Source organism: Conger conger, chromosome 11, assembly GCF_963514075.1.
Source record: "Conger conger chromosome 11, fConCon1.1, whole genome shotgun sequence".
NCBI classification, from domain to species: Eukaryota; Metazoa; Chordata; class Actinopteri; order Anguilliformes; family Congridae; genus Conger; species Conger conger.
The window spans coordinates 21,174,772-21,199,364 of NC_083770.1; the positions used below are offsets into that span (position 1 = coordinate 21,174,772).

At 40.2% G+C, this 24,593-nt stretch overlaps 2 protein-coding genes across 2 annotated transcripts; both read left to right on the plus strand.

Annotated features, from left to right (window-relative positions):
- The first annotated feature begins 2,339 nt into the window (after positions 1-2,339).
- LOC133141347 (alveolar macrophage chemotactic factor-like) lies at positions 2,340-5,750 on the plus strand. The gene is made up of 4 exons (XM_061261885.1): positions 2,340-2,475; positions 4,002-4,134; positions 5,148-5,228; positions 5,473-5,750. Exons 1-4 carry the CDS (start codon positions 2,415-2,417, stop codon positions 5,540-5,542), a joined length of 345 nt encoding a protein of 114 aa, XP_061117869.1. The 5' UTR covers positions 2,340-2,414; the 3' UTR covers positions 5,543-5,750.
- A 5,990-nt stretch (positions 5,751-11,740) lies between these two features.
- mrpl1 (mitochondrial ribosomal protein L1) lies at positions 11,741-21,237 on the plus strand. Its single transcript, XM_061259531.1, has 9 exons — positions 11,741-11,869; positions 12,388-12,496; positions 12,690-12,954; positions 14,064-14,147; positions 14,611-14,682; positions 14,979-15,090; positions 16,132-16,232; positions 19,432-19,513; positions 21,069-21,237. The coding sequence occupies exons 1-9, from the start codon at positions 11,839-11,841 to the stop codon at positions 21,194-21,196; spliced, it is 984 nt and encodes a 327-aa protein (XP_061115515.1). The 5' UTR covers positions 11,741-11,838; the 3' UTR covers positions 21,197-21,237.
- Positions 21,238-24,593: the final 3,356 nt, after the last annotated feature.

Sequence of the window (24,593 nt, forward strand, 5' to 3'; positions counted from 1 at the left end):
TGGCTGAATTACAACAATTCTGCAAAGATGAGTGGGCCAAAATCCCTCCACAGCGCTGTAAGAGACTCATTGCAAGTTATCGCAAACGCTTGATTGCAGTTGTTGCTGCTAAGGGTGGCCCAACCAGTTATTAGGTTTAGGGGGCAATCACTTTTTCACACAGGACCATGTAGGTTTGGATTTTTTTTCTCCCTTAATAATAAAAACCTTCATTTGAAAACTGCATTTTCTGTTTACTTGTGTTGTCTTTGACTAATATTTCAATTTGTTTGATCTGAAACAGTGTGACAAACATGCAAAAAAATAGGAAATCAGGAAGGGGGCAAACACTTTTTCACACCACTGTATATACCCTCTGTGAAATCTTTTGGACAGTCCTCCTTCACATGCACCAGTTCATGCTTATGGAAGGATTTACCTAGGCATGTACAGTCTCAACCATTTAAGTCCATTTTTAAATTGTTTAAAACGTTTTTTCGGCTAAATAAATTGCTAAATTGTAAGGACACAACCCTTTTATTATGTCATAATGTATTTTTGTTTTTCATGCATCTACAAATATTCTCTTGTCACATATTATTTCAAATTTATCACTTAGTATTTATTTATTTCCCATTTTTCAAGTATTTACTAATATTTTTATAGTCACATATTTACCCATATTTACCAAATGTTAACATGTCTTTTTTGTATGGACCACAATGAAAAAATGTTTTTTCACTTTCTTGTGTTATGCTTGTAGCTTTTAATGTATTTACTTTCTGTATACGCATATAATACTTACATTGATTTTTACTGAATAAATCCAATCAATCAATCTACATAATGCAGGGGTTCCCAAACTGTGGGTCAGGACCCCATGTTGGGTCACTCGATTTCAGGATGAGGTTGCCTGAAAATCTTTAAAAAGATCAGATGTAATTTTTGTGTCTTTAAAATATGTGAATGTAGGCCACTACATGTTTAACATTAAAACAACCCAACTATAATACAGCAGGAGAGGTTGTGGTGCATTTCCAGTATAGTTGTGGCTAAAGGGTGTTGTTAGACACAAGATATGTGTGGGTAGGGTATTGGGGTTGTGTAAGTTTGTGAACGTTCATTTGGGTTTGGTCATATCAGAAAATAGTTGAAAAATGTTCAGCATACTGTACAGTGTAATTTCCATAATTGCCCAAGAAAAATACAAACGTCCATCCATCCATCCATTATCTTAACCTGCTTATCCTGAACAGGGTCAAAGGGGGGCTGGAGCCTATCCCAGCATACATTGGGCAAAAGGCAGGAATACGCCCTGGACAGGTCACCAGTCCATCACAGGGCACACACACCATTCACTCACACAGTCTTTAATCAGTCTAACCTGCATGTCTTTGGACTGTGGGAGGAAACTGGAGTACCCGGAGGAAACCCATGCAAACACGAGGAGAACATGCCAGCTCCACACAGAGAGGCCCCGGCTGACGGGGATTCGAACCCAGGACCTCCTTGCTGTGAGGCGGCAGTGCTACCCACTGCACCATCCATGCCGCCCAAAATCCAAATGTATCATCCTTTTATGTTTTTTTCTTATTATGGTCAGCTCTCAACTTCTATAAGAGTTTTGATAAACTATCTATATTTGGTTATTAAAATCAGGCTATTTGTATCATGACCTAAATTATAAGAAGCCTCTAAAAGAAGAGGCTAAGCGGCATATTATGGACTCTTAATTCAGTTTTATTGGAATTATAATCACGTTCAACTTCAGGTTACTCCTGAGAATAAATGAAAACATGACCCATAACACGGTCACCACTAAATGCTCCTGATAAAGTTCTGAATGGTGGACCACTGTGTTCTAAAACATGTTATTACAGCACCATTCAACAAGCATCTCATACTTCCAATGGTTGGTTTACCTGTTGCTATGCACATAGCACATTTGTTGTTAATTGATGTTGGCTAAATATATTGTTAAAGAAAGAAAATATACAGTGCTCATCAACAGTAAAGGCATTTGAGACATTAGTCATAATCACATTAAATGCTATATGATTCATACCAACACACTTAAATGCATTTTTTGGTATGCAAATGCTAAATCACTTTTACTCATGTATGGATGTACATAGGTATTTATAGGCAGGGGTATTTTATTTATAGCTTGATTATATTCCTATGATTTTTGTTCCAAAATGTATAATGTGAACGTGAACTGCATCTCCCACGCCCAAATTGTTTTGACCAATGAATATACAATAGCAGTGAATTCAAATTCAAATTAGCATTTCCTATTCAAATTAGGAAAATAAGAAAAGCTTCTTCAATGCTTCCGTTTTTTCAGCTATAAATTCCTGGGAGGACTTCACTCTGAAAGCTTCCGAGACCAAGCCACGAGCTAGACACAACGAGTTGCGTAAACCACCGAAAGAATGACGCCGAGACCTCGCTTCCTCTTCATTGCCCTGGCAGTCTGCTTTTCCGCACTCTATGGTGAGACCTCTTTATATCCGGATGATTCGTTGTTAACTGCTGCAAACCAGCCGATAAAATGTCAAGAAACAATAATCTTTCAATGAACTGTCTTTCATTTGGAAACATCTTACCACTATTCTTCCACAAATTTGAGAGCTTAATGATTTTTAAAATAAATCTGCTTTTTAAAATTAATTCATGTCTGTGGTGTTACCTTCACTTATGGTACAATATTTTATTATACAATATCATCATGTGATATAAAAAATAACATAAAAATTATGCTAGTATGCTATATAAACATTTACAATCTCTATTGTGATATCACTGTGAAGGGCAGTAACACCAAAGACAGTAACACCAAAGACAACTGCATGCAAATATATAATTAATTTCTTCAAAGCTAACATGCAGCCCTTTTAGCAAGACATGTGGAGTCATAAAATATCCACCATTCAGTATTATTTTTCATCCAAAAGCTAGACTCCATGTTATAAACAAGTAATAAATTGTAAAATTTAACAAAAGGGATGAGAGAGTGCCTGGTAGGTCAAACTTGTCAGACTTCCCACTTCTTTGTACAATCACTTCCAACAGAAAGTAATTTAGAAGTTTGTAAATAGATATTATCTGTTGGTAACACCATAGACATCAAATCTTAGCCAATTTTTAATAAAATGTTATTTTAAATTTTTTCAAACTAATCTAGATAATCAGTAAACTATATTTTCAGTGTCTTTCTTTTATTTTGACTGGAAAATAATCTTAAGATTTTAAGTTTATGTGGTTAAATTTGCTAGAATATGGTCTAATTTCTCAATGTTTTTCCATTTCCTAATCTTAAAAGAGGTTAAAAAAAAGAAATCCATCAATATTCTGACAGCAAGTATGTTTTTCTTTTTTTTATGAAATGTGAAATTTCTCGGACATGGTTTGCAAATCAAATAGAACCATCAAAATGAGTTAAATGTTTCATATGAATACGACATATTATAATTATATTATAATTTCACATATAATATGTATTCAAAGCTATTGTTTACTTTTCATTAGCATTGAATTCAGACTGCAACATGTATAATATAGACATTTTGCTCTCATTAATTAATTTATCCATTTGTGGATCTTTAGCCTACACATTTCAGCAATTCATTAAATTACGTAATTATATAACATATTCATAAACATTTAGAAGCAATTTTTCTCATTAAGCATATAGAAATTGTAATGTTCATTATGCAATATTTACATCTAGATGCTTTATTAACATCACCTGCATAAAAGAAGAAACTGTACATAAATATTCAGTTATTCGTGAGTTTTATGTGTGATTTTTCACACACTTTACTGCACACTTTGACAATGCATGCAAATAAATCTGTATAAAGCTTAATAAATGAAAGTAGATGGTTCTGGTGATCTTTTAGGGTAGTCTATACTCAGCAAGCCAACATATTCTTTGAAATATGTTCAATACCATATAGCCACATAATCCCGATTATGACCCATGAGTTACTGGAATTTCAATGTCATTTTATTCCCAGTTTGTCCCACCGAAGGATTCGCTGGTGTTAATTGCCGCTGTCTGAGAACGTCCGGGTCCTCCATCAACCCTCGCCAGGTCAAGCAGCTGCAGATCATCCCACTGGGAGCGCAGTGCCGGCATATCGAGATACTGTGAGTGGAGAGAACTAACCGCAGCGCCTCAGAAGGGAAGCGGAGAGCCGAGGTTGCAGGGGAAATAAACCGTTGCTCATCAACTGCCATCCAACGCGACAATAGTTTATGCGGCTGCTCCATCCGCCCACGCGACCTGCCGCACTTGACTGTGAAACAGTATTTCCTTTACTTGGGGTGGAGAAGTGAAAATTAAAGAAGAATGTAACAGTAGATAAGCGTGTGGGTGATTGTTATTGAGTGGCGGCCACCGTTTGAAATAGGCTTTTATCATGAGAAATATGAAAGTGAAAACGAGGCAAGTGAATATGCAACGAAAAAACCCCCAAAAAACACACACAAAAACCCAAAAAAAAAACCCTATAAAACACTAACTTGGTGTTCCAAGCCTAAATCTTCATCCACTAATAATTGAGAATTGTTTAATAATACAGTCAGAGAGCACTTTATTAGGTATTTATAGGACTTCTACTGCTATAGCCTATCCACTTACAGTTATGATGTGTTGTATGCTCAGAGATGCTCTTCTGCATACCACTGTTGTAATGTGTGATTATTTATGTTACTGTAATCTTCCTGTCAGTTTGACCAGTCTGGCTATTCTCTGACTTATCTCATTAATAAGGTGTTTCTGTCTGCAGAAGTGCTGCTCACTGGATTGTTTTTAGTTTTTTGCACCATTCTCTACAAAATCTAGAGACTAGTATGCGTGAAGATCAGCAGAGTCTGAGATACTCAAACCACCCTGTCTGCCACCAACAATCATGGTCATGGTCAAAGTCACTTTGATCACATTCCCCCCCCCCCCCCCCCCCCCCCATTCTGATGGTTGACTTGAACATTAACTGAAGCTCCTGACCTGTATCTACATGACTGTATGCATTGCACTGCTGCCACACATGTGGCTGATTAGATAATCACATGAATACGTTAGTGTAATAAAGTAAAAATATTCCTAATAAAGTGCTCTGTGAGCGTATATTTCACTTTTACCATCTCTTATTCCCCAACAGAATCACACTGAGAAATGGTTGGACTGTTTGTCTGGATCCGAAAGCACCAAGTACCCAGCAGCTCATTGAGGCAGTGATGGAGTAAGTACAATGTCTCTAAAAACACAGTTTAAACACGTAAACATGCCAGCATAAACATGTACACACACTCACACACACTCACACACACACACACACACGCACACACTCACACACACACACACACACACACACACACACACACACTACTTGAGCAAAGCAGCCTAAAGCTATGATTTGACAGTTGACAGCCTCATTACCAAATTGAGAATGGATGAAAGATTAAAATCATTTGTCTTGTGTCTAGAAACATAAAACAGAAAGAAAAAATTCAGAAAGAAAGAAAAACCCGGGATACCACAGCTGATGCTTCCTGAAGAAACTGACATTTTCTGCAACAAAATCTCAGCAGTATGTGCCAAAAATATGAAATAAAGTGGGCACCCTTGATAAATATGCTCAATTGATATATGCTTTCACAGATATTGATATATGCTTTAATTTCCAACCTGACTAAAGTACTGTGCTTTATGTATTAAAGATGTCAACCAAAGTCAAATAAAAAATATTTTCTCCCGAAAAAAACAGGTTTCACAATTATTGCCACACCTGGTTTAATAATTTAACACCCCTGGAAAAGATGACAGCCATGAGTCTTTTCCTATTATTTCTGAAAAGTTTAGAGAACACATTTGGAGGGTTCCTGTGTTGATTTTAATGTATCTTTGGATCTTTTTAATGTATCATTGCTGGACTGTCTACATGAGACCAGGTGTTAGCTTCCTAGCAGAGACAACCAGACTTTCTTCCAAAATGTCCTGGTACTTTGCTGAAATTATTATGCAATTGATCTTAAATAGCGCCACTGGATCACTGGCAACAAAACATCTCTAAAACATCAATGACCCACCACCATATTTGACAGTAGCTACTTCTCCTTGTATGCATTCCTCTTTTTCCGCCAAACATGTTGATGGTGAGTATGGCCAAAATGCTCAATTTTGGTCTCATATGACCATAGTACTCTCTTCTAGTGATAATTCCAATGACGTTTGGAAACATACAGATGTTTGGTAAGGGCTGTCTTCATGCTGTCCTTCCAAATAGTTTGTTGGTATGGAGGTGCCACTTCACAGTTCCTTTTGAGAGGCGGTGACCCCAAGATGCAACCAACTCCAGTGAAACAGGAAGTGATGGAATGATACAATGTAATGCCTGATTGAGATTCATATACTTTTCCGTGCTCAATTGATCTTGCCTGGTTTAATTTACAGTTTTTTACAATCGTTTTCACACTTGTCTCAATACCATGTCCACTTTTTCAAAACTCTTCACACAGTGTGCTTTTGAAACACACACCTGAGCACATCAGTTAACCTTTGGTGCAAAAGGCACTTCAACCACCAAAACACTTAATATTTCACCCAAAAGTGACTCTTGCTGCCATAACTATAGCGCATGCTTTCTCCCATAAGACTACTTTGTCACTCAATGTACAATGAACTACAAAACACAAACAAACAAACAAAATATGTTTCCCTTTCCTCTATTTTTGCATCCACAAATATTTCAAGCCAAGTAGCTAAAGAAACTTTTGATCTGTTGGTTTGCCTCTCACAATAGATGTCATGACTAAGTGTGGTAAATTTACAGTAAACTGTAAATGAATGAATGTTTTACTATATTGGAATCCCAGAATCCCACATTTTTACTATGTAACATAAAAGAATATATGATAAAGAAACAAATCACAAAAGCAACAGTATTCTTCAAAGGGTTTACAGTATTTTGACATTTGTTCTCACAGTGCAATATACTGTAATTCAGAAAAGAAAAATACAATACAATCAATTACTCAAAGTACATTACAATCAATAACAAATACATACCAAAAAGCAATATTTTCACTATATACAGTAATTTGCACATATATTGTCTGCCTATCAGTATCAGAAGTCTACTGTTGGCCTGGCCCATCCATCCTGTCCTCTGCATTTGGCTATAGATTTTCATCAACATCACTCCAAATGTTATCTCTTGCTATACACCGAGGAAAACATCTCTTTGCGTGCCTTTTCCAGCCCTGGATATGTTCCACTGTTATGTCCATACACCCAGCAGCCATTACATCTAGAAGTGACATCTGTTCATGTGGGTGGTGGTCCTAAACCTTCACATATACCTTCATAAACTTCATATTGTTCCTTGTCTCAATACCATGTCCAACCTTCACATATACCTTCATAAACTTCATACTGGTATCTGAGCTCCTTGACACCCTCAGAGTTCCTGTCAAAGGGGACAGTGTACAACTGTTTCATCCTGAATGGTTGTAGTGTCAATGTTTGGAAATATGTTGTTGTCTGCGATTATGTTGTTGCATATTTCTCTTAGCCTGATGCTGTTATTGACAATGACCATCCCAACTATTGTATCCTCCTGTTGAGGCGTAAACATTCTTCCCCTTCCCCCCTGTGTGACTGTGTGAGGTAACCGCTGGGTCCTGTAGTGAGTCAAAGACAAATGTGCACTGATACATCTGCTTTTTCTGGAGACTTCTGAAATCACAGTACTGCTGTAATATACACATCAATTGAACTTGGTTTGGTTGATGCTCTTCCGCGACGTCTTCTTCCTCTGCCTCTGGCTGCATCCATTTTCCCCACCAAGGCTAAAGAATGCAAATGCCAATCCAAAGGTGGCCCCTTTTGTATATGTGGTAACAGGGCACAAACAACAAACACCTTGGTAGGTTGTTCACTGAAATGACAGCCAGATGTTTCAACAGTACATATACAGCAGTAATAGTGGAAAAATCTCTTCAGTGACAACTACATCTATCTTTTCCCTATATACATGCACATTTCAAAGCAAGTTGTCGTGTCTAGGAAACGACAGAGTCCAAATCTTCAATTTGTCGAAAAACATCTTCGCGAGGGAAAAGACGACACCAGGCAGCAAGATCTTCAGGAAAATCAGACTTTATTAGCACACGGGCATAAAGCCAGATCAGCTCTCCAGAACTGAACCCCGACTGGCATTTGTACACCCATTTTATACACAGTTACTCCACCTACAACTCCTCCTAAAACCTCATTCTGGCAAATCACCCACACTTTTCTTATCGTAACTCCTCCCAACGCTCCTCCCACAACGTCATTGTGGCAAATTGCCAACGGTCCTTATGCTCTGCCAACTCTGTACAAAGTTCAGGGCATTCTGCCAACTACGTGTCCTCACTTCACCCCGCACCTGCTCTTGGCAAACTACCAGACCTCAGAAAGTTCTGGATGCCCTCCCTCTAACACGTCATCCATACACGTCACTCTGTATCTTTCGCTTTTATAAGACGAACTAAGCAGCAGTAATCATTACGCTCACAGACAAACTAAACATTTCATTAATATTCACTTCTAATATACTTTTCTAATCTACAGACATACTAAACATTTGATTAATTATTCTCTTCTAAGGGAGTAAATGTAAGTAGCATTCTTTGCTCTCATTTCGACAGTTTTCACTGTGGTTTCTTGCGTTTTCATAAGCTCAGCTATAATTAATGTTCTAGGTCAAATAGATACACTCCTGGCATAAAACATCGAGAGTCCTGGAGAAATCAGCTGGTCAGTCATATCTCGTTCTGCCCGTGTCCTTGACAGTTTGGTCTACACAGTTCAAGACGGGGCCCCCCCCCCTGCCAGCTGGCTGGGCTCACTGTGTAATCCTAGCACAATTTAGCAGTTAATCAGTTTGAAACTATACAGGGTACATATCATACTTTAATACAGATATATTGATAAACTTTTAGCACACATCGTCGAGAGTTTTGGAGGAACCAGCCTGCTCACTAAGGCGGAGTCTGATTTTGACTTGTGATTGGTTATCATGCTTTTAGGAGGGAGATCTTTCGTTCTGTGAATTTTCCCCTACAAAGTATGATCACTTTTGTATAGATGGTAACAAGGCTGCAAACAAAAAAATTTAATAAACTGAATAAACTTTCTGCTCAAATCAGAATGATCTGTCTTATGTATTTCAAGCATATAGTTTCATTTTTCAGAATTTTTCAGAATTTTATTGGGTTTTGAACTGAAAGTTAACTGTTTTGAACAGAGTATCTAAATGTCTGCAAAAGTTGCTGTATTTGTACAAACATTTGCTGGTAGTGAACACTGACTGAGAGAGGTATTCATGAATTTTGGAAGAAGTGGTGATTGAATGCCTTTAGTATGAAAGCAATGCAAAAATATCCACAGTTTAGTTCACATAGTCTAATGATATGGTGAATGTGTTAAGTGTTTTGAAAAAGTGGACATGGTATTGAGACAAGTGTGAAAACGATTGTAAAAAACTGTAAGAATAGAGATAGAGTAAATAATCATACCTAGCCTGCTTGGACTACACACAAACACAGAGTATAGAATATGCCGTACGGAAAGTCGAATACGATCTTCCTGATACTTACATACACGTACAATATGCTGTGTGGGAAGTCGAATACGATCTTCCACTGCTACACATACATACATACATACATACACAAGACATGTTGTGTGGGAAGTCGAATACGATCTTCCCAGATTGGTCTGTCTCCCTTGCTTTTATGCCAAATCATACGTTTGAAACCAGGCGGCAGTGCCATAAATCAACCTGGAGGGGTGGTCAAATCTGGAATTTAGACCCCCACCCTTGGGGGTTGTTGAGTAGGGAAAATGAGATGATTACCAGGAGAGGACGTGTAGGTTTTCCCTTGGGATACTGAAACTATAGTTTATTAAATTCCATTTGGTATGAAATGTATCTCATCCGATTCCTTGATTTTATCAGATCACATCCATACCAAACAGATTACCCTTATGTTTTATTATGTTGCAGTTATCATGAAACTTCCCTCCTGATTATCCATTTTACATGCAATTCCTGTTACCATTACATAAGACTTAATGCAATAATACAAGGATCACATGGGCAATGTTTTCAAGGTGTTACCGGGTCTATTTACTATCTTAATAGCAGTTTTGAATATTTAATCTAGGAGAACAGTCACCGGTGTAATGGCAGCAGTGCCCAAATGAGGGCACTGTGGCATTGTCCGGAGTCTTCCCCCTTGGAAGTGACCAGGTATGGGGTCACAGCGAGGTCACCAATGTTCGGGAGGATTCTTTTCCCATGACCCAACTGGCCTTGGACCACTCATACATCTTAACTCCCCAACAGGTAGTCTAAACAACATTGAAACCCCAGCTCTCAGGCCCCTCACAAATGGCAGCCCTTCCTGACCTTAACCACCATGCTACAGGCCGCCCCATCATATCTATGAATGCTGTAGTTGGGAGTTTTCATGATAACTGCATTATGCTGTAAATATGTTTTTGTGCCTCTCATGGTAATATACCTTTTGGATAAACCTGATTTGGGTGAATGAAAGGAAAGGAGACATCCCAGACTGTTTGGTTTCTTCTCCTTATCTCCGAAATCCAGGCCCTAAAAGTGAGTCACCCATCTATAATTTACAGCCAGGCCCACCAGGCAGAGGGCTAAAACACATGGCTTCTACAGAGACAGCTTTTGCCCAGTTTCCACTCGGCTCCTGAATGGTTATGATATCAACGGTAGACTGTTACAAAAACTAGACCATTACACCAGTCGCACTGAACCAATCAGAATAACACCAAACATCAACATATTCTGACCTGGGATTATCATGAAACATCTTTATACCATCTCCAATATTCCTGTTCTGGAATGTGAGAAAGGAAGGTGCCTCTAAGAATCCTTCTCTAGCTCTCCCCCACAGACATGTGTGCCAACGGTGGGGGCTAACAATGTATGCTCCAGGAGGGGGAAGTCAGCAAGCTGACCAGCGCATGAGACCAAATGTTACTTATGACTGGCTTACAGTCTTCTTCCTCTGCCTCTGGCTGCATCCATTTTCCCCACCAAGGCTAAAGAATTCAAATGCCAATCCAAAGATGGCCCCTTTTGTATATGTGGTAACGGGGCACAAACAACAAACATCTGGGTAGGTTGTTCACTGAAATGACAGCCAGGTGTTTCAACAGTACATATACAGCAGTAATAGCGGAAAAATCTCTTCAGTGACAACTACATCTATATTTACCCTATATACATGCACATTTCAATGCAAGTATGATCACTTTTGTATAGATGGTAACAAGGCTGCAAACAAAAAAAATGAATAAATTGAATAAACTTTCTGCTCAAATCAGAATGATCTGTCTTACGTATTTCAAGCATATAGTTTCATTTTTCTGCCAAAATGCAGCATATTTCCTTCCACAATGATCAGAATTGTATCGGGTTTTGAACTGAAAGTTAATTGTTTTGAACAGATTATCTAAATGTCTGCAAAATTTGCTGTATTTGTACAAACTTTTGCTGGTTGTGAACATTGACTGAGAGAGGTATTCATGAATTTAGGAAGAAGTGGTGATTGAATGCCTTTAGTATGAAAGCAATGCAAAAATATCCACAGTTTAGTTCACATAGTCTAATGATATGGTGAATGTGTTAAAGTGTTTTGAAAAAGTGGACATGGTATTTCACAAGTGTGAAAACGATTGTAAAAAACTGTAAATTTGCGGTAGGAACTAAGACCTGCTGTTCTTAAATCCAAACGACCCTATTTAATGTAACACGTGAAAGAGTAAACATGGCAGCCTGCACGAGGACTATAGTAAAAGGTCAGTTTAATAAAAACACGTAGCTAGATTAATTAACTAATGTGGCTATTATCTCTTTTTCCTTAGTGTAATCTAGTCCATGATACAAGTACTGGGTGTCACTTCTTTAAGAAGCCTCTTGCGGGAATGCGCTTTGTCTTAACTGTCCAGCTACCCTGCTAAGAGGTGTAAACGTCCAACTGTTGCTAATTTAGGATGTCGCTAAGGAGATAACTAACTCGGATAACTGACGCGACACAGTCACAAATATATATATGCTGTAGCGAACACAAAACAACCAGAAAACATTTTAGTAACAGGAAATTGTCGAATGCCGCTAGATAATAACTTATTGTGAGTGCTAGCTTGCCAGCTACCTATGATGCCTACATCATTTATGTATTTGTTTTGTATGATAAAATAAATTTATGTAGGTACGGCAATCATAAAATATGTGTACGCTAGCTAATTTAAGACTTTTCTACCTTTCTGGTTTTTTAATGGTCTGGGACCTGCATGGCTTTTATTTTATCTTCTAGTTTTAACTGGATGCCACATACACTCGTTGACACCTTGTCATTCGACTTTGGCTAGCGTCTCACAGACTGCGCTTAGACATCTCCCCGTCAGGACCTTTGCTGCAGTAAAGTAAGTAATTAATCTGTGAAGTAATTTAATTACTTTATTTATTTTCTTAATATTGACTCACACTCTGCCTGTATTTATAGTTGACTATAATGTGGTATATGGTAGTTCAATGCAGACTACAGTTTCATTTTTATATTATAAAATAAACGTGGTTTGCACGCAAAAAACTAAATATATAAAAATTCTGCCACAGGCCTGCCAAAAAAGAAAAGAAAGATGAAAAGACAAAGGTGGAGAAGAAGGTGAGGATCATTGACAACACAAATCGGCATAAACCGTATGGCTTGAGGGCATGGGCCCCTGTGGATGACGTCTACGTAATAAAGCACTACCCCAGGCCAGTCTATGACCCCGACACGGCTGTGGACATGCTAAAGAGCTTCCAACAGATAGAACACACCGCCCCCGCGCAGTTTGTTTACATCGATCTGAAGCTGGACATGACGCTCGAGAAGAAGGTAAGGGCTTCAGCTGTTGGCAGCTCTACATCCAGGTCAAGGTGCTTCTGGCAGGAAAATTAATTACAGTGGCATCTTCACAATCAACTTGCACTGATTGGTTAAGAAGAGCTTGCAGTCATCTGTAATTGGCCAAGGTTTGTCACAGGGGCTGGCTGCCCCAGACAGTTGAGTGTGTTCTTTGTGCTTGGGAAAGCAATATGCCTAATCTCAATATTTTGTTTCAACAACAACAAAAAACTGTATGGGAGGTGTTTTCACTGATTTCCATCCTGCTGTGTGTGGAAAGTTTTTGGTTTTGACGGGTGTTGCAGCTGTTGTGCTCCATGTAAGTGGGAAATGCCACTTGTGCTGCAATGAGGGCCTTTCCCTCTTGCATAATACTGTAACTATTTTAAAGCAATTGTTTTCCTGTTTTTCTAGTCAATATAGCCAAAGAGCTTTCTGTCTCTAAAAGTGACCAGCTGCAGGTAAACAGAAGTGTAGCACAATTATAATGCATTGTAATCTCTCTTAGTTTTCATAGATGCTGAGCTCAGCTTTACTATTGAAGATGTCTAACCTTCGATTAAAAACATGGCCATAATTGTGGCTAAAGCTAACAATTAGCTTTCTTTTATGTGATGGTAGTGAACTTGTAGTTTAAATCTCCACTGTGGTTATAGTACAGTGATAACTCAAGGGGGTACATGTCTGTGTGTGTACCCCCATCAGCTCTGAAATGGTGGAAAGCCACTGGGAGAATGACACAAGCAGAATGCTGAAGTATAGGATGAACTGAATTCACTTGGAAAGATTCAGAATTAAAGTGAGAGGATGATTTTAACATGCTGAATAGGTTCAGTTGTCTGTTTCGTGACCCTCATCTTTGTGAATTCCTAAACATTGTATTGTAGCAGCCATTGCTGCCTGTTTCTATGGGTATAAAGATGTTGAATTTCTGAATTGTGTTGTATTATCTCAGTTGCTGGTACATAACACAAGTTAAAGACATTCTCTTCATTCAAAATTGAAATTCAGAATGAAAACAGAAGATTGAAGTGTTAACATGAAGAGGTCTGCATTCAACTGCTACTTATCAGGCGCTTTGAATGTTTCTTTTCTTGCAGAAAATGGTGGACACGTTTGTGAGCACGGTTCATTTGCCGCACCCGTTCAAGGCCGAACTGAACAAAGTGGTGCTTTTCACAGAGGCGAGTCATACGCGCTGGCGCCCGGCTTATGCTGCTTGTCTTATAGCATGGGATGTTTCAAATCTTGAAATGATCAGAACAGGGATCCTGAGATGCATGGTTGCATGATGTTGACATGAGAAACGTGGGCATCTGGTGTGATTATCGAATATTTTAGGTTTTTATTTTTGTTTCAAAATGCAACATTTTTGACCAATGTAAAAACGGTTACAAATAAGCAACACTGCATGTTGTACCTGGAAATACAAGTAGCACTTTAAATGCAATCTTGGATATACGCTCACGCACACTTTAGTGGCGTTGCACCTTTGTGCTTGGTAGCATTATGGCTCCTACTGGGCTATATTACTGGTCTACTTACTGGGCTACCTTCTCTGTACAGAAATGGTGATGTTATATCTGTTCATTGATTGGTTAAGACATTGAGACCTCCTTCACTTTTTTTTTTCTTTTTTTTTTACAGGATCCAGATCAGGCCAAACTAGCCACTGAGAACGGTGCAACGTTTGTGGGAGGGGAGGAGCTCATTCCAAAGGTGAGCAATTGGATGAGACGGGAGACTAATGGCTGTCAAATCATTGGCCCTAATGAAATTGAAGGGTGGGGACTCATCTGCTCATGACATAACCCTGCAGTTAATGGCGCTGATCCTGTAGAGGGCGTTGAGCTGCTCCTTTAGGTTTGTTCATAGAAGAGCAGAGGGTAAAGGCACATGAGTTTTTTTGTTATAAGTTTCATGCTTTAGCATCATTGTGGTTTAAAATAATTGTGTGATCTGTTGCAAGTTAATCACATTAAAAAAAATTTAAAATAAAATCAAAATGTTTTCAGATCCTGAACGATGAAATACAGGCTGATTTTTACCTGTCGGTGCCAGAATTCCTCAGTAAACTGCCCCCCTTGAAAAACAAGCTGCGGAAGAAGTTCCCCAAGAGCAAGAGAGGTAGAGACCTTCGAGCAGTACTTTGTCTGTCCATGAGGGACTGTCCCTGTTTGACTGTCTGTGAGGAAGTTGGCCTGTTGGACTATCCGTGAGGAACTGGGCCTGTCCCTGTTTGGCTGTCCCTGTTTGGCTGTCCCTGTTTGAATGTCCCTGTTTGAATGTCCCTGTTTGGCTGTCCCTATTTGGCTGTCCCTGTTATATTATTGGCATTTGGCAGACGCTCTTATCCAGAGTGACGTACAGTTGATTGGACTAAGCAGGAGACAGTCCTACCCTGGAGCAATGCAGGGTTAAGGGCCTTGCTCAAGGGCCCAACGCCTGTATTGATCTTATTGTGGCTAAACCGGGGATCGAACCACAGGCCGCCCCTTAACCCAGTCTGCTACTTAATCCTTTCAGTCCCAAGCTTAACAACCATAAAATCCTCAGTATAATTATCGACCTTATGCATTTTCAAAATGACTGCTACTATTGTTCTGAGACCCTATTAAAACACTACTAAATTGTCTCAACTTTCTCAACCAAACCGTGGAATGTGTTTGCCTTTAGAAGTTTGCCCCATATTTAGGAGGCGGCTACACTGACGGTGATTTTAAAAAAGCCCTTCACACATTTCATCCGAAGTAGCTGAACTGAAACAAGTGTGACAGTGCTCCTTTAAGTCACATCACCTTGTTTCTTCCATGGGTCTGAATCAGTTGCCAATTTAAGGTTAAAACCAAAGGTTGTCAAAGGTGAGCACACCCTGCTGCTCTCCAGGACCAGGGCTGGGGACCCCAGCGCACCCTGTGGCTCTCCAGGACCAGGGCTGGGAACCCCTGTGTTAAATCAGTGAAGTTAGGTTTTTTGGAATGTTTGGAAGACCAAAATTCTAAGTCAGCATTCTAGAACTCTTGCTTTCCATTTCCAGTGATTGTGACATTAGAATTAGAATTTTGTGTTAAGAACATTCTAATCACACATTTGTGACCTCACACCTTGGGGTTTAACCCATTGGCCAGTTTGAGGCTCTTGTTACACCCTATTGTGTTTCCCCTCCAGGGCTGGTGGGAGTGGACATCGTGAAGATGCTTAACCTGTTTAAGACGGGCCACGAGTACGTGGTGGAGAGAGACTGCTACGTGGTGACCAAAATAGCTACGGTAGGCTCTCTGCAAGGGTCAACCAAGGGCAAGTTTGTGTGCATTTATGTTAAAAAATACACTGCAGCTGTTCTACATCCTCATCTCTGTCTCTGTCATCATATCTGGTATTTGTAATGGTCAACAACTTTCTATACAACTTCCCCTGTTTCTCATTTATTTGCATAGTATCATTGTCACAGCTGGCTACCAACTGTTATCCTTTTCTTTACTATTATTACAATGGAAGGAGAGAGGACAGGTGGAAAAAGAAGGGGGGATTAAAATACACGCACAGGAAAGTGTTTAAACCTTTCAACCCCATGTACATGAACAATGACACCAAAGATTGTGAATATTTGTGTTTTATGTGTTGCCCTCTAAGACTTGTGTACTTGCATACTGCCATACTGAAGCCAACAAACACCTCTCAGTAAATACATTAGGTTACACTTATGGTTTATACACCTGCCCTGGCTTTGACTCCAATTTCTGGGCCACTGAGTGGCTCTCAGTGTCATCAGTGTGTTATTCAAACGAGTTGACAGGAGCTCCCCCTAGTGGAATATAAAGTGCATTGTTTCCCTTGCTGTGTTCTGCGTGGCTCTTCTGTGGCGTTGGTGGCATCTGTGCGCTGTAAACATGCACATTCTCTCTCATTATCGCCATGTGACCTGTTGTCGTAATGACCTCACACCACCTTTCCTGTTGCCGCAGTGTACAGTAGGTCATCCGGAATGCATTTAGAGAATCCTAAAATGGGACATTCTGTCTGTCTGTCATCTGCTGACAGACATCCAGAGATGACGGGTGTGTGTTCTGTCACTTTAGTGAAGCGGATATGATTTTCTCTGTCACAGTGGGAATTATTCAGTGTTTCTTTCCTGCAGGGGTCCCAGTAAAGTGTGTGCTGTTTTTGAGGGGGCAGTCATAGATGGTGTGAACAGGGTAGCTGACTGTCTCTGGTGCTTTAACCCTTAGTGTGCACAATAACTTTAATACTATCTGCTTTCAAACCATCCATGCTCAAGTGTGAATGAGGTATAGGATTTACAATAAGGTTACATAAATTGGCATTAACTAATGTAGTTAACTAACTACTGAGAAGTCAGTCTGTACTGCTTTGTTTATGTATTTGTACACCATTAATTCATGTTAACAACGACATAAGTTAATGCTAACTCATGTTGGAATGAAAAAGAAAACCGTTAATGCATTTGTTAATGGTTAACTAATTATAAGTTTATCTTATAGTTTGCTAATGTATAACTATTCATGCAACTAATACATGAGTTAGTTGTCAACCAGTACATTTACGAATGAAAAGTTAATTTCAGGTTTTATGTATATCTACATCAATTAATTAAATGTTAACAACTATATTAGTTGATGCCAATTCATAACATTATTGTACAGAGTCTCAAGGCCTTAATGTAGCTGCATGTGGACCAGCTAAAGGGAAATGCACAGTCAGTGTAAGGCGGGAGGTTGTTTACCAAGAACCATTTATCATTGAAGTGGCACACTTTCAAAATCTGCGTCTTTTACACCAGCCCTGAGGAGCAGTGGAGAAATTCACATTTTGCTCCATCTTGCGGTCTGTTTGGCTGCAAAAACATCTCTTGAATTGATTTGCGATACTATGAAGGAATTTGTTGCCATTTTGAAAAGAAACAAAAGCCTCTCAGAACAAAAGGTATTAAGAAGTGTCTAAGAACATACAAACCCTTGTCACTAGGGTGGTACCCAATAGGTACATAAAATTCTAGCCAAACCCAACAGTACATGATTAATTTGTGACTTTTTGCTTGTAAAATGTACTCGTATACCAAAATAGAACATTATTGCACTTTCATTACATTACATTACGTTACAAGGCATTTAGCAGACGCTCTTATCCTGAGCGACGTACAACGAAGTGCAGATCAAACACAAGTACAAGTGCAAAGAGGACCTGAGAGGACAGTATGGTTCCGAGTCCTAGTGTGACCATACAGATACAATCGGAACCCTTGAAGAATACATCAACTTCCAAACTAGCCTACCACAGTTGGCAGCTAGAATACCCCGATTACAACAATACAATAGCTAATACAAAAAAAAAAAAAAGGTCATTCCACCACCGTGGGGCCAGGCAGACAGCAGTCGTGAGTGAGAGGTGCAGGTGTGTCGAAGGGGAGGCGCCAGACAGCACGAAGTGGCAGAACGGAGGGGTCTTGCTGGTGTATAGGTCTTGATAAGTGATTGAATATATACAGGGGCTGATCCCTTAACGGCCTGGTACGTGAGCACCAAAGTTTTAAATTTGATGCATGCCATAACAGGCAGCCAGTGGAGGTTGCTGAGCAGGGGGGTGACATGTGAATGTCTGGGAACGTTGAATACCAGACAGGCTACAGCATTCTGGATCAGTTGTCGGGGTCTGATGGCAGATGCTGGAAGGCCAGCCAGCAGAGAATTGCAATAGTCCAGGCGGGACAGGACCATTGCTTGGACAAGGAGCTGAGTGGAGTAGGTGGTGAGAATTGGTCGGATTCTCTGGATGTTGTATAGGAAGAACCTGCATGCCCGGGTCACCGTAGCGATGTTCTCGGAGAAGGACAGCCTGTTGTCCATCACCACTCCAGGGTTTCTTGCACTAGGGGATGGGGTCACTGGTATCCCCTAGTGAGATGGTAAAATCGGAGGTTAGAGCAGGGATGAAGATTACCTCCGTCTTACCTGGGTTGAGCTTTAGATGGTGGTTGCCCGTCCAGCTCTGGATGTCTCTCAGGCAGGCGGAGATACGGGTAGAGACCTGTGTGTCTGATGGGGGGAAGGAGAGAAAGAGTTGGGTGTCATTGGCATAACAATGATATGAGATGCCTTGAGCAGAGGTAACTAGGCCAAGGGATCCTGTGTAAATGGAGAAGAGGAGGGGCCCGAGGACTGAGCCCTGGGGGACTCCTGTAACAAGGGGGCGAGGGGTTGACACCTGGGAGGACCGACCAGAGAGATGAGATTTAATCCAGTCTAAGGCTGTGTCACAGATCCCTGTAGATGCCAGGTAGGCTAAGAGGATGGAGTGGTTGACCATGTCAAACGCTGCAGAGAGGTCAAGAAGGATCAGGACTTTCGGGGCACATTTGGGAAATGCGTTCCGAAAAGAATAAATGTACCTTGTATTTGTGGGGAAGTGTTGAATTGGGCGTGATGCGGGGATACTTCCTGTCTGTCACAGCTGGACATGCCGAAGGAGCACATCCTGTCCAACCTGCGGACCGTCATCGAGGACGTGTGCACCTACAGGCCGCTCAGCTTCGGTACGTACTCCATTTCTGTATCCCACACACCTAAACCAGAACATTCAACATTTCAGCCATTACAACAGGGATCGTCACATCACGGGCCCAGAACTGCTGCTTTTCCATCCTCCCTTTACCTGGGAGTCAGGTGTGATGACAATCTGGCCAATCAGCAGCACTAGTTGTTCAGTTAATTACCTGGAACAATATAAAACCAGGGCTGGATTTGAATTTGAGGGCCAGAATGATGATTACAATAATGAATTGTGTAATAATCATCCAGCAAAGCATTTGTTGGTGAGTTGGACAGTGTTCGGTGTAAAAGAGCCATTGTCTCTTTGTCCTCCTTCAGGGTGGGGGTTAAGTTCCTTCCTCAGAGGGTGGTGCAACTGTCAGGTTATAGGTTCAGGCCCTTACCCATAATGACACACTGCCACACTCCCACCATGACTTGTTTTTTAGCTTCCTTTTTTCTTGGAATTCACAATCGCTAGCCACTTATATATAGCCACTTGCATATGTAGAAAGGCAAGTTCAGTCATGCTGTGAAGAATATTACGCAGCTGAGTGGTACAGTAAGGGTGGTAGGGCTAGGAAAGGGCATTTGGGGCATTGGGACAGTGCAGCTCTCGGTGACCCACTCCAGTCCTGAGGCCAGTGCCTTGCTCCAGGGCAATGGCAGGAGCGACATACATACATGTCTTTGAACACGGGGAGGACACGGAAACTCCACGCAGAGAGGACCTGGTCGGCCTGGCCTCCTTCTTGTGAGGCAGCTGTGCTAACCACTGCACCACCATGCCGCCAGGAGACATGGTTAAACTTATAACCCCGCCAATGCAAATGCATAGAAAGCACCGAGAGGAACGGTACCCAAACGCATTAGCGCCTGTCATGAGCAGTCAGGAGCGAAGAGACTTTTCTCACCCCACTGACCGATATTATCCAACACTGAGAAGCTCAGTTTCACTGAGTTTACAGCAGTTCTATTTTTAGGGCTTTTTGTGATAGAAGCACTAAATGATTTTTCTATTTGTTTTCCGTTTGATTTCATGCCAACCATCACTTAATGAGACTGTTGGAGGGAAAAAAAATCTGAAATGTAGTTGTGCCAAAGGCAATTAACAAGTGTTTCTGAGGTTGCTGAGAGTTTCTGTGAGCTGGGGAAATGCTGCTAAAGAGGGCTCATCAGGGGGTGTTTGTTTTGGTAAATTGATTCAAATCCTGAGCGTAAGGTATCCTGGAAATATGTCAGTCTGGCACCATGGCAGAAATTCAATCAATTTACGAGTCTGAGGAAGGACTTCTCTGAGGAAATTTGTATCCTCAAAGAGTTTTTCTCCAACACATCAACACTTGAATTTCAGCATTCAGGAGATTTTCACACGGCGGAAAGGTGTTCTCTTAAGATCTTAAGAAGCCGGACACGGCCACGTCACCTCAGATTTTGCGGCTGTATTCTCAGAAACGTGGTTCTCTTACCTCTCAGCACATGTTCTATTCTGCTCTTTGAAGTTCAGTTCTCTCTTCCCAAAATGCACCTTGTCTAACCTTTGACCCCTTGATTTTACAGGACCGTTTGTGGAGAGGGCTATCATTTCCAGCTCGACCAGCGAAGCCCTGAAATTTCACTTCCAGAAGTTTCTTCCCAGTGTCGAGGAGGAGACTGTTTCAAGTCTTGTACATTGCGTCCCTTTGTAAAAATTCCCTATATTATAAGTATTAAAGTCTGTTATGAATTTCGTGCTTGTTTCTGGCTTAAGCTTAATCATTTTGTGGCCTTCATTCTTCTCACTCTCTTTGATTTTCCATATTCTTTCATTTGGATTTTGCAGTCATTGTGCGAGGACAGTATCTGTTGAACAGCTGGTGTGGGTAGGCTGTAGATGACCAATGCAGGGAGGTGTTGGCATTGTGGTAAAACGCAGAGAATGCAGAACCCCCTGCTGTTTAAAACCCTCTCTCTGGGTAATACTGTGACCCATTGCACATCAGACTCCCAGCTACAGTCAACTCTGACAGTCTCTGTTTATCCAGTCTGTGGGTAGACCGTGAGCGCTGGGTACCTTTAGTGGGAGGAAAATGTGTGCATTGTTGGGCTGAATGGCCTGTTCTCATTCTGTAGTTATGTTCTGCAGTTTGAGACTCGAATGCGTCTCTCTCTTGGGAAATGGTGCTTTGTGGAGAGCAGGGTCTTTCATTATTTCAAGACTTCAAAAAGGCTCACTCAATTACATTACATTACATTACATTATTGGCATTTGGCAGACGCTCTTATCCAGAGCGATAATTACAATTACAATTACAATTACAGCTCACAGCACATGTTTTCAGTGTTCTCATGCCACACCCTCTCCCCTTGCGTAACAGTTGTACAGCACTGTTACTTACCTGCAGTGAGTTTCTCCTCTACACGGGCAGTAATGCGGTTTACTTTCTGTAGTATTTGTTCACATTCTCTCAAATTGAGCAACTTTCAAACATTTGATGATGCAGCAAAAGCAGCATAACTTATTTAATGTATTTTCTGCTTAGATTGACCCTTGACCTCTGTGTTTGTGAACACTTCTCATGTTCCCACGGGCACATCTCTGATGTAATGAAAGTAATGAAAGTGCAGGAAAATTATTTAGCGCTGAGATTGACTCTTGGCCTCAGTTTGTCTAGACCATTCCACTTCTCTCATTCTTGTGCTTGCAATCAATTGCAGGTTTCTGAAGGTAACCAGTCATATAAGGATAACTACAGTAGCTGTATGTTGTAGATAAATGCATTTTTTAAGCATTTTGTATTTAATCCTTGATGTTCAAGGGTTAAAGGGTAACTATATGCTAATATGGCATTGCTTATTGAACTCAGGACTGGTGAATGGGTATTTTGCATAACTAAATTTAAATTGAACTTTGGAACACCCTTCCAAAATAACATTCAGCCCCTCAGTTTAATTCTGTCTGAATTTAGTGTTTGTGGCTGCCTGATTGTGGGGAAATCTCAAGGCTTCATAAAGCTTTTAATTATCCAGCAGTTTAACTCCAGGGGATGTCAGAATAAGCCATTTCTATGAACTATAGCATGCAATGGCATACCCAGATGTCTTGCATACTCCGATCAGCTGGTTTTGCCTGAATTGTATCTTGTAGATCCCACTGTAATGGTTTTAGTTAATTTTAACTTGCCATCTTGTGAGGATTTAATGTCATTTCATTGATATTCTTAGTTGAGATGGAGTTTACAAAAAGGTATTTTCTACGCAGAAGGAAAAAAATCGTTACTGCAGAGTGTGTCTAAGTCCATTAGTTATGGGTTGTTTTCTGCTCATAAAATTTTACTGCCTCTGCTCCTGTGTCATTGCAGTACTTGTGTGGAACACCAGATGGCAGTGTATACATTGGATAATTAACAGGAGCTTCAGAATCGTTTAGGATTCATTTGCTAGATTGATGCCTAATTTACCTCATGCAAATTTGATTGACTCACATTAAAACTTCATCAGTGTACTAGACTGCCCAATTTTTTTAACTGATCTGCTAATCATTGATAGCTGTGTGTCTTATATTATGTCCGTACTGTTCAGATGAAAGAATCACTGCCAATTTCATCTGCACTCATCTGTGTGTAGTACCCAAGGACATCAGCCGTGTCTTTGTTTTTACCGTAAGGTTTATGTTCTTAGCAAGACAAATCAATGTATTTGTTTGGACATTTAATTACAAGACAAATATTGAATTCGTCTCTTTAAAATAAAATGATGCTTTAACTTGTGGAAGAACCTATGCACTTGTAAATCGCTTTGGATTAAAAGCGTCTGCCAGATTACTAAAATGTAAATGTAAAGCAATGACACACTACATGGAAGCAAAAATATGGGATTATTAGATTGTCCTTGAGCTCGAAATATAATACTGAGCCATTTATGTTGTCGACAGTTCTTATCAACAGTTAACTTGGGAAGATGGGACCGTTGGTGAAGTGATGTGTTTTTAGGATGTGACAAATGTTCCTTCAGGGGAAATGATCAGAAGAGAAAAAAAATGTTGAGGCCAGAGAAAGTGATTGTGTGCGCAGAGATCATAAACTACAAGGAGAGGTCTTCTTTGATTCTATAAATATTGATTAACTTTGTAAATCTGTTGACTCTAATATTTTGGTCAATACTATCACGTTTTCAAATAAAATCTGTACTATCAGGCGAAATGCCTCATGGGAGCAAGTCTTATTTTGTTGAGTTGATGACCACATATATTTACTGAGCTGCTATTTGAGTAGTGCTCACGTATTCGCTAAAACAGAAGTTCAGAAACATGCAATGTTCCAGAGTTGCATTCGCTGATTCACTGATGAATGAGGGGGTGAACTCGCGTTACACCCACGCCACAGATGCGGTTTCTAAATATTCATGAAGTGCCACTGCTGAGAACAATGGCAGTAGCGATGGATATTTTGTCCTTGGGCATTATGAAGAACATTATTGTATGCTAATATATAACACTGGCGACTCTTGCTGCCAGCCGGAACCTCCCTCACTAAGGAATGCCAGAGGTGACCATCTGGTTAGGATAGAGAATCTATGCCCACAATTTTATCGACAACCCCTCCAACCCAACAGGTCACTTTTATAATTGAGCTGGTGGAATAACATAGCCAGTCATAACAGGCTCATTTACCACTGTTACCCGTACCAAGGATGTTCATTATCTAACAGAAGTTTTGAAATGCACAAACGGTGCAAACATATTTAGAAGAAAAAGTGTGGATGCAAAGTGTAGCTTCTCTGTTCCTGCTAAGAGACCAGTTTTCTCCCACGTCCTCTTCCAAACCATAAAATCCGTAGTTTTGAGCTTTAAATCGAAATTATGCAGTTGGCACGCATGGATGACGGCAGTTGCTAAATTAACTGAGTTCACGTTTTTATTTAATGTTATTCACATTTACTGCTTTCCAAAACGGGATGAAATTGAATTCGTGTAAACATGTTATCAATGTTATGTATTGACTGAGACCTTTATATTACTGCCGTAATATTGACTGTGAATGAATGGCACTGGTATCCTAGGGTTGGAGGCCTGTCTTTTATCTCCACTTTTGAGACAGTTTCGTA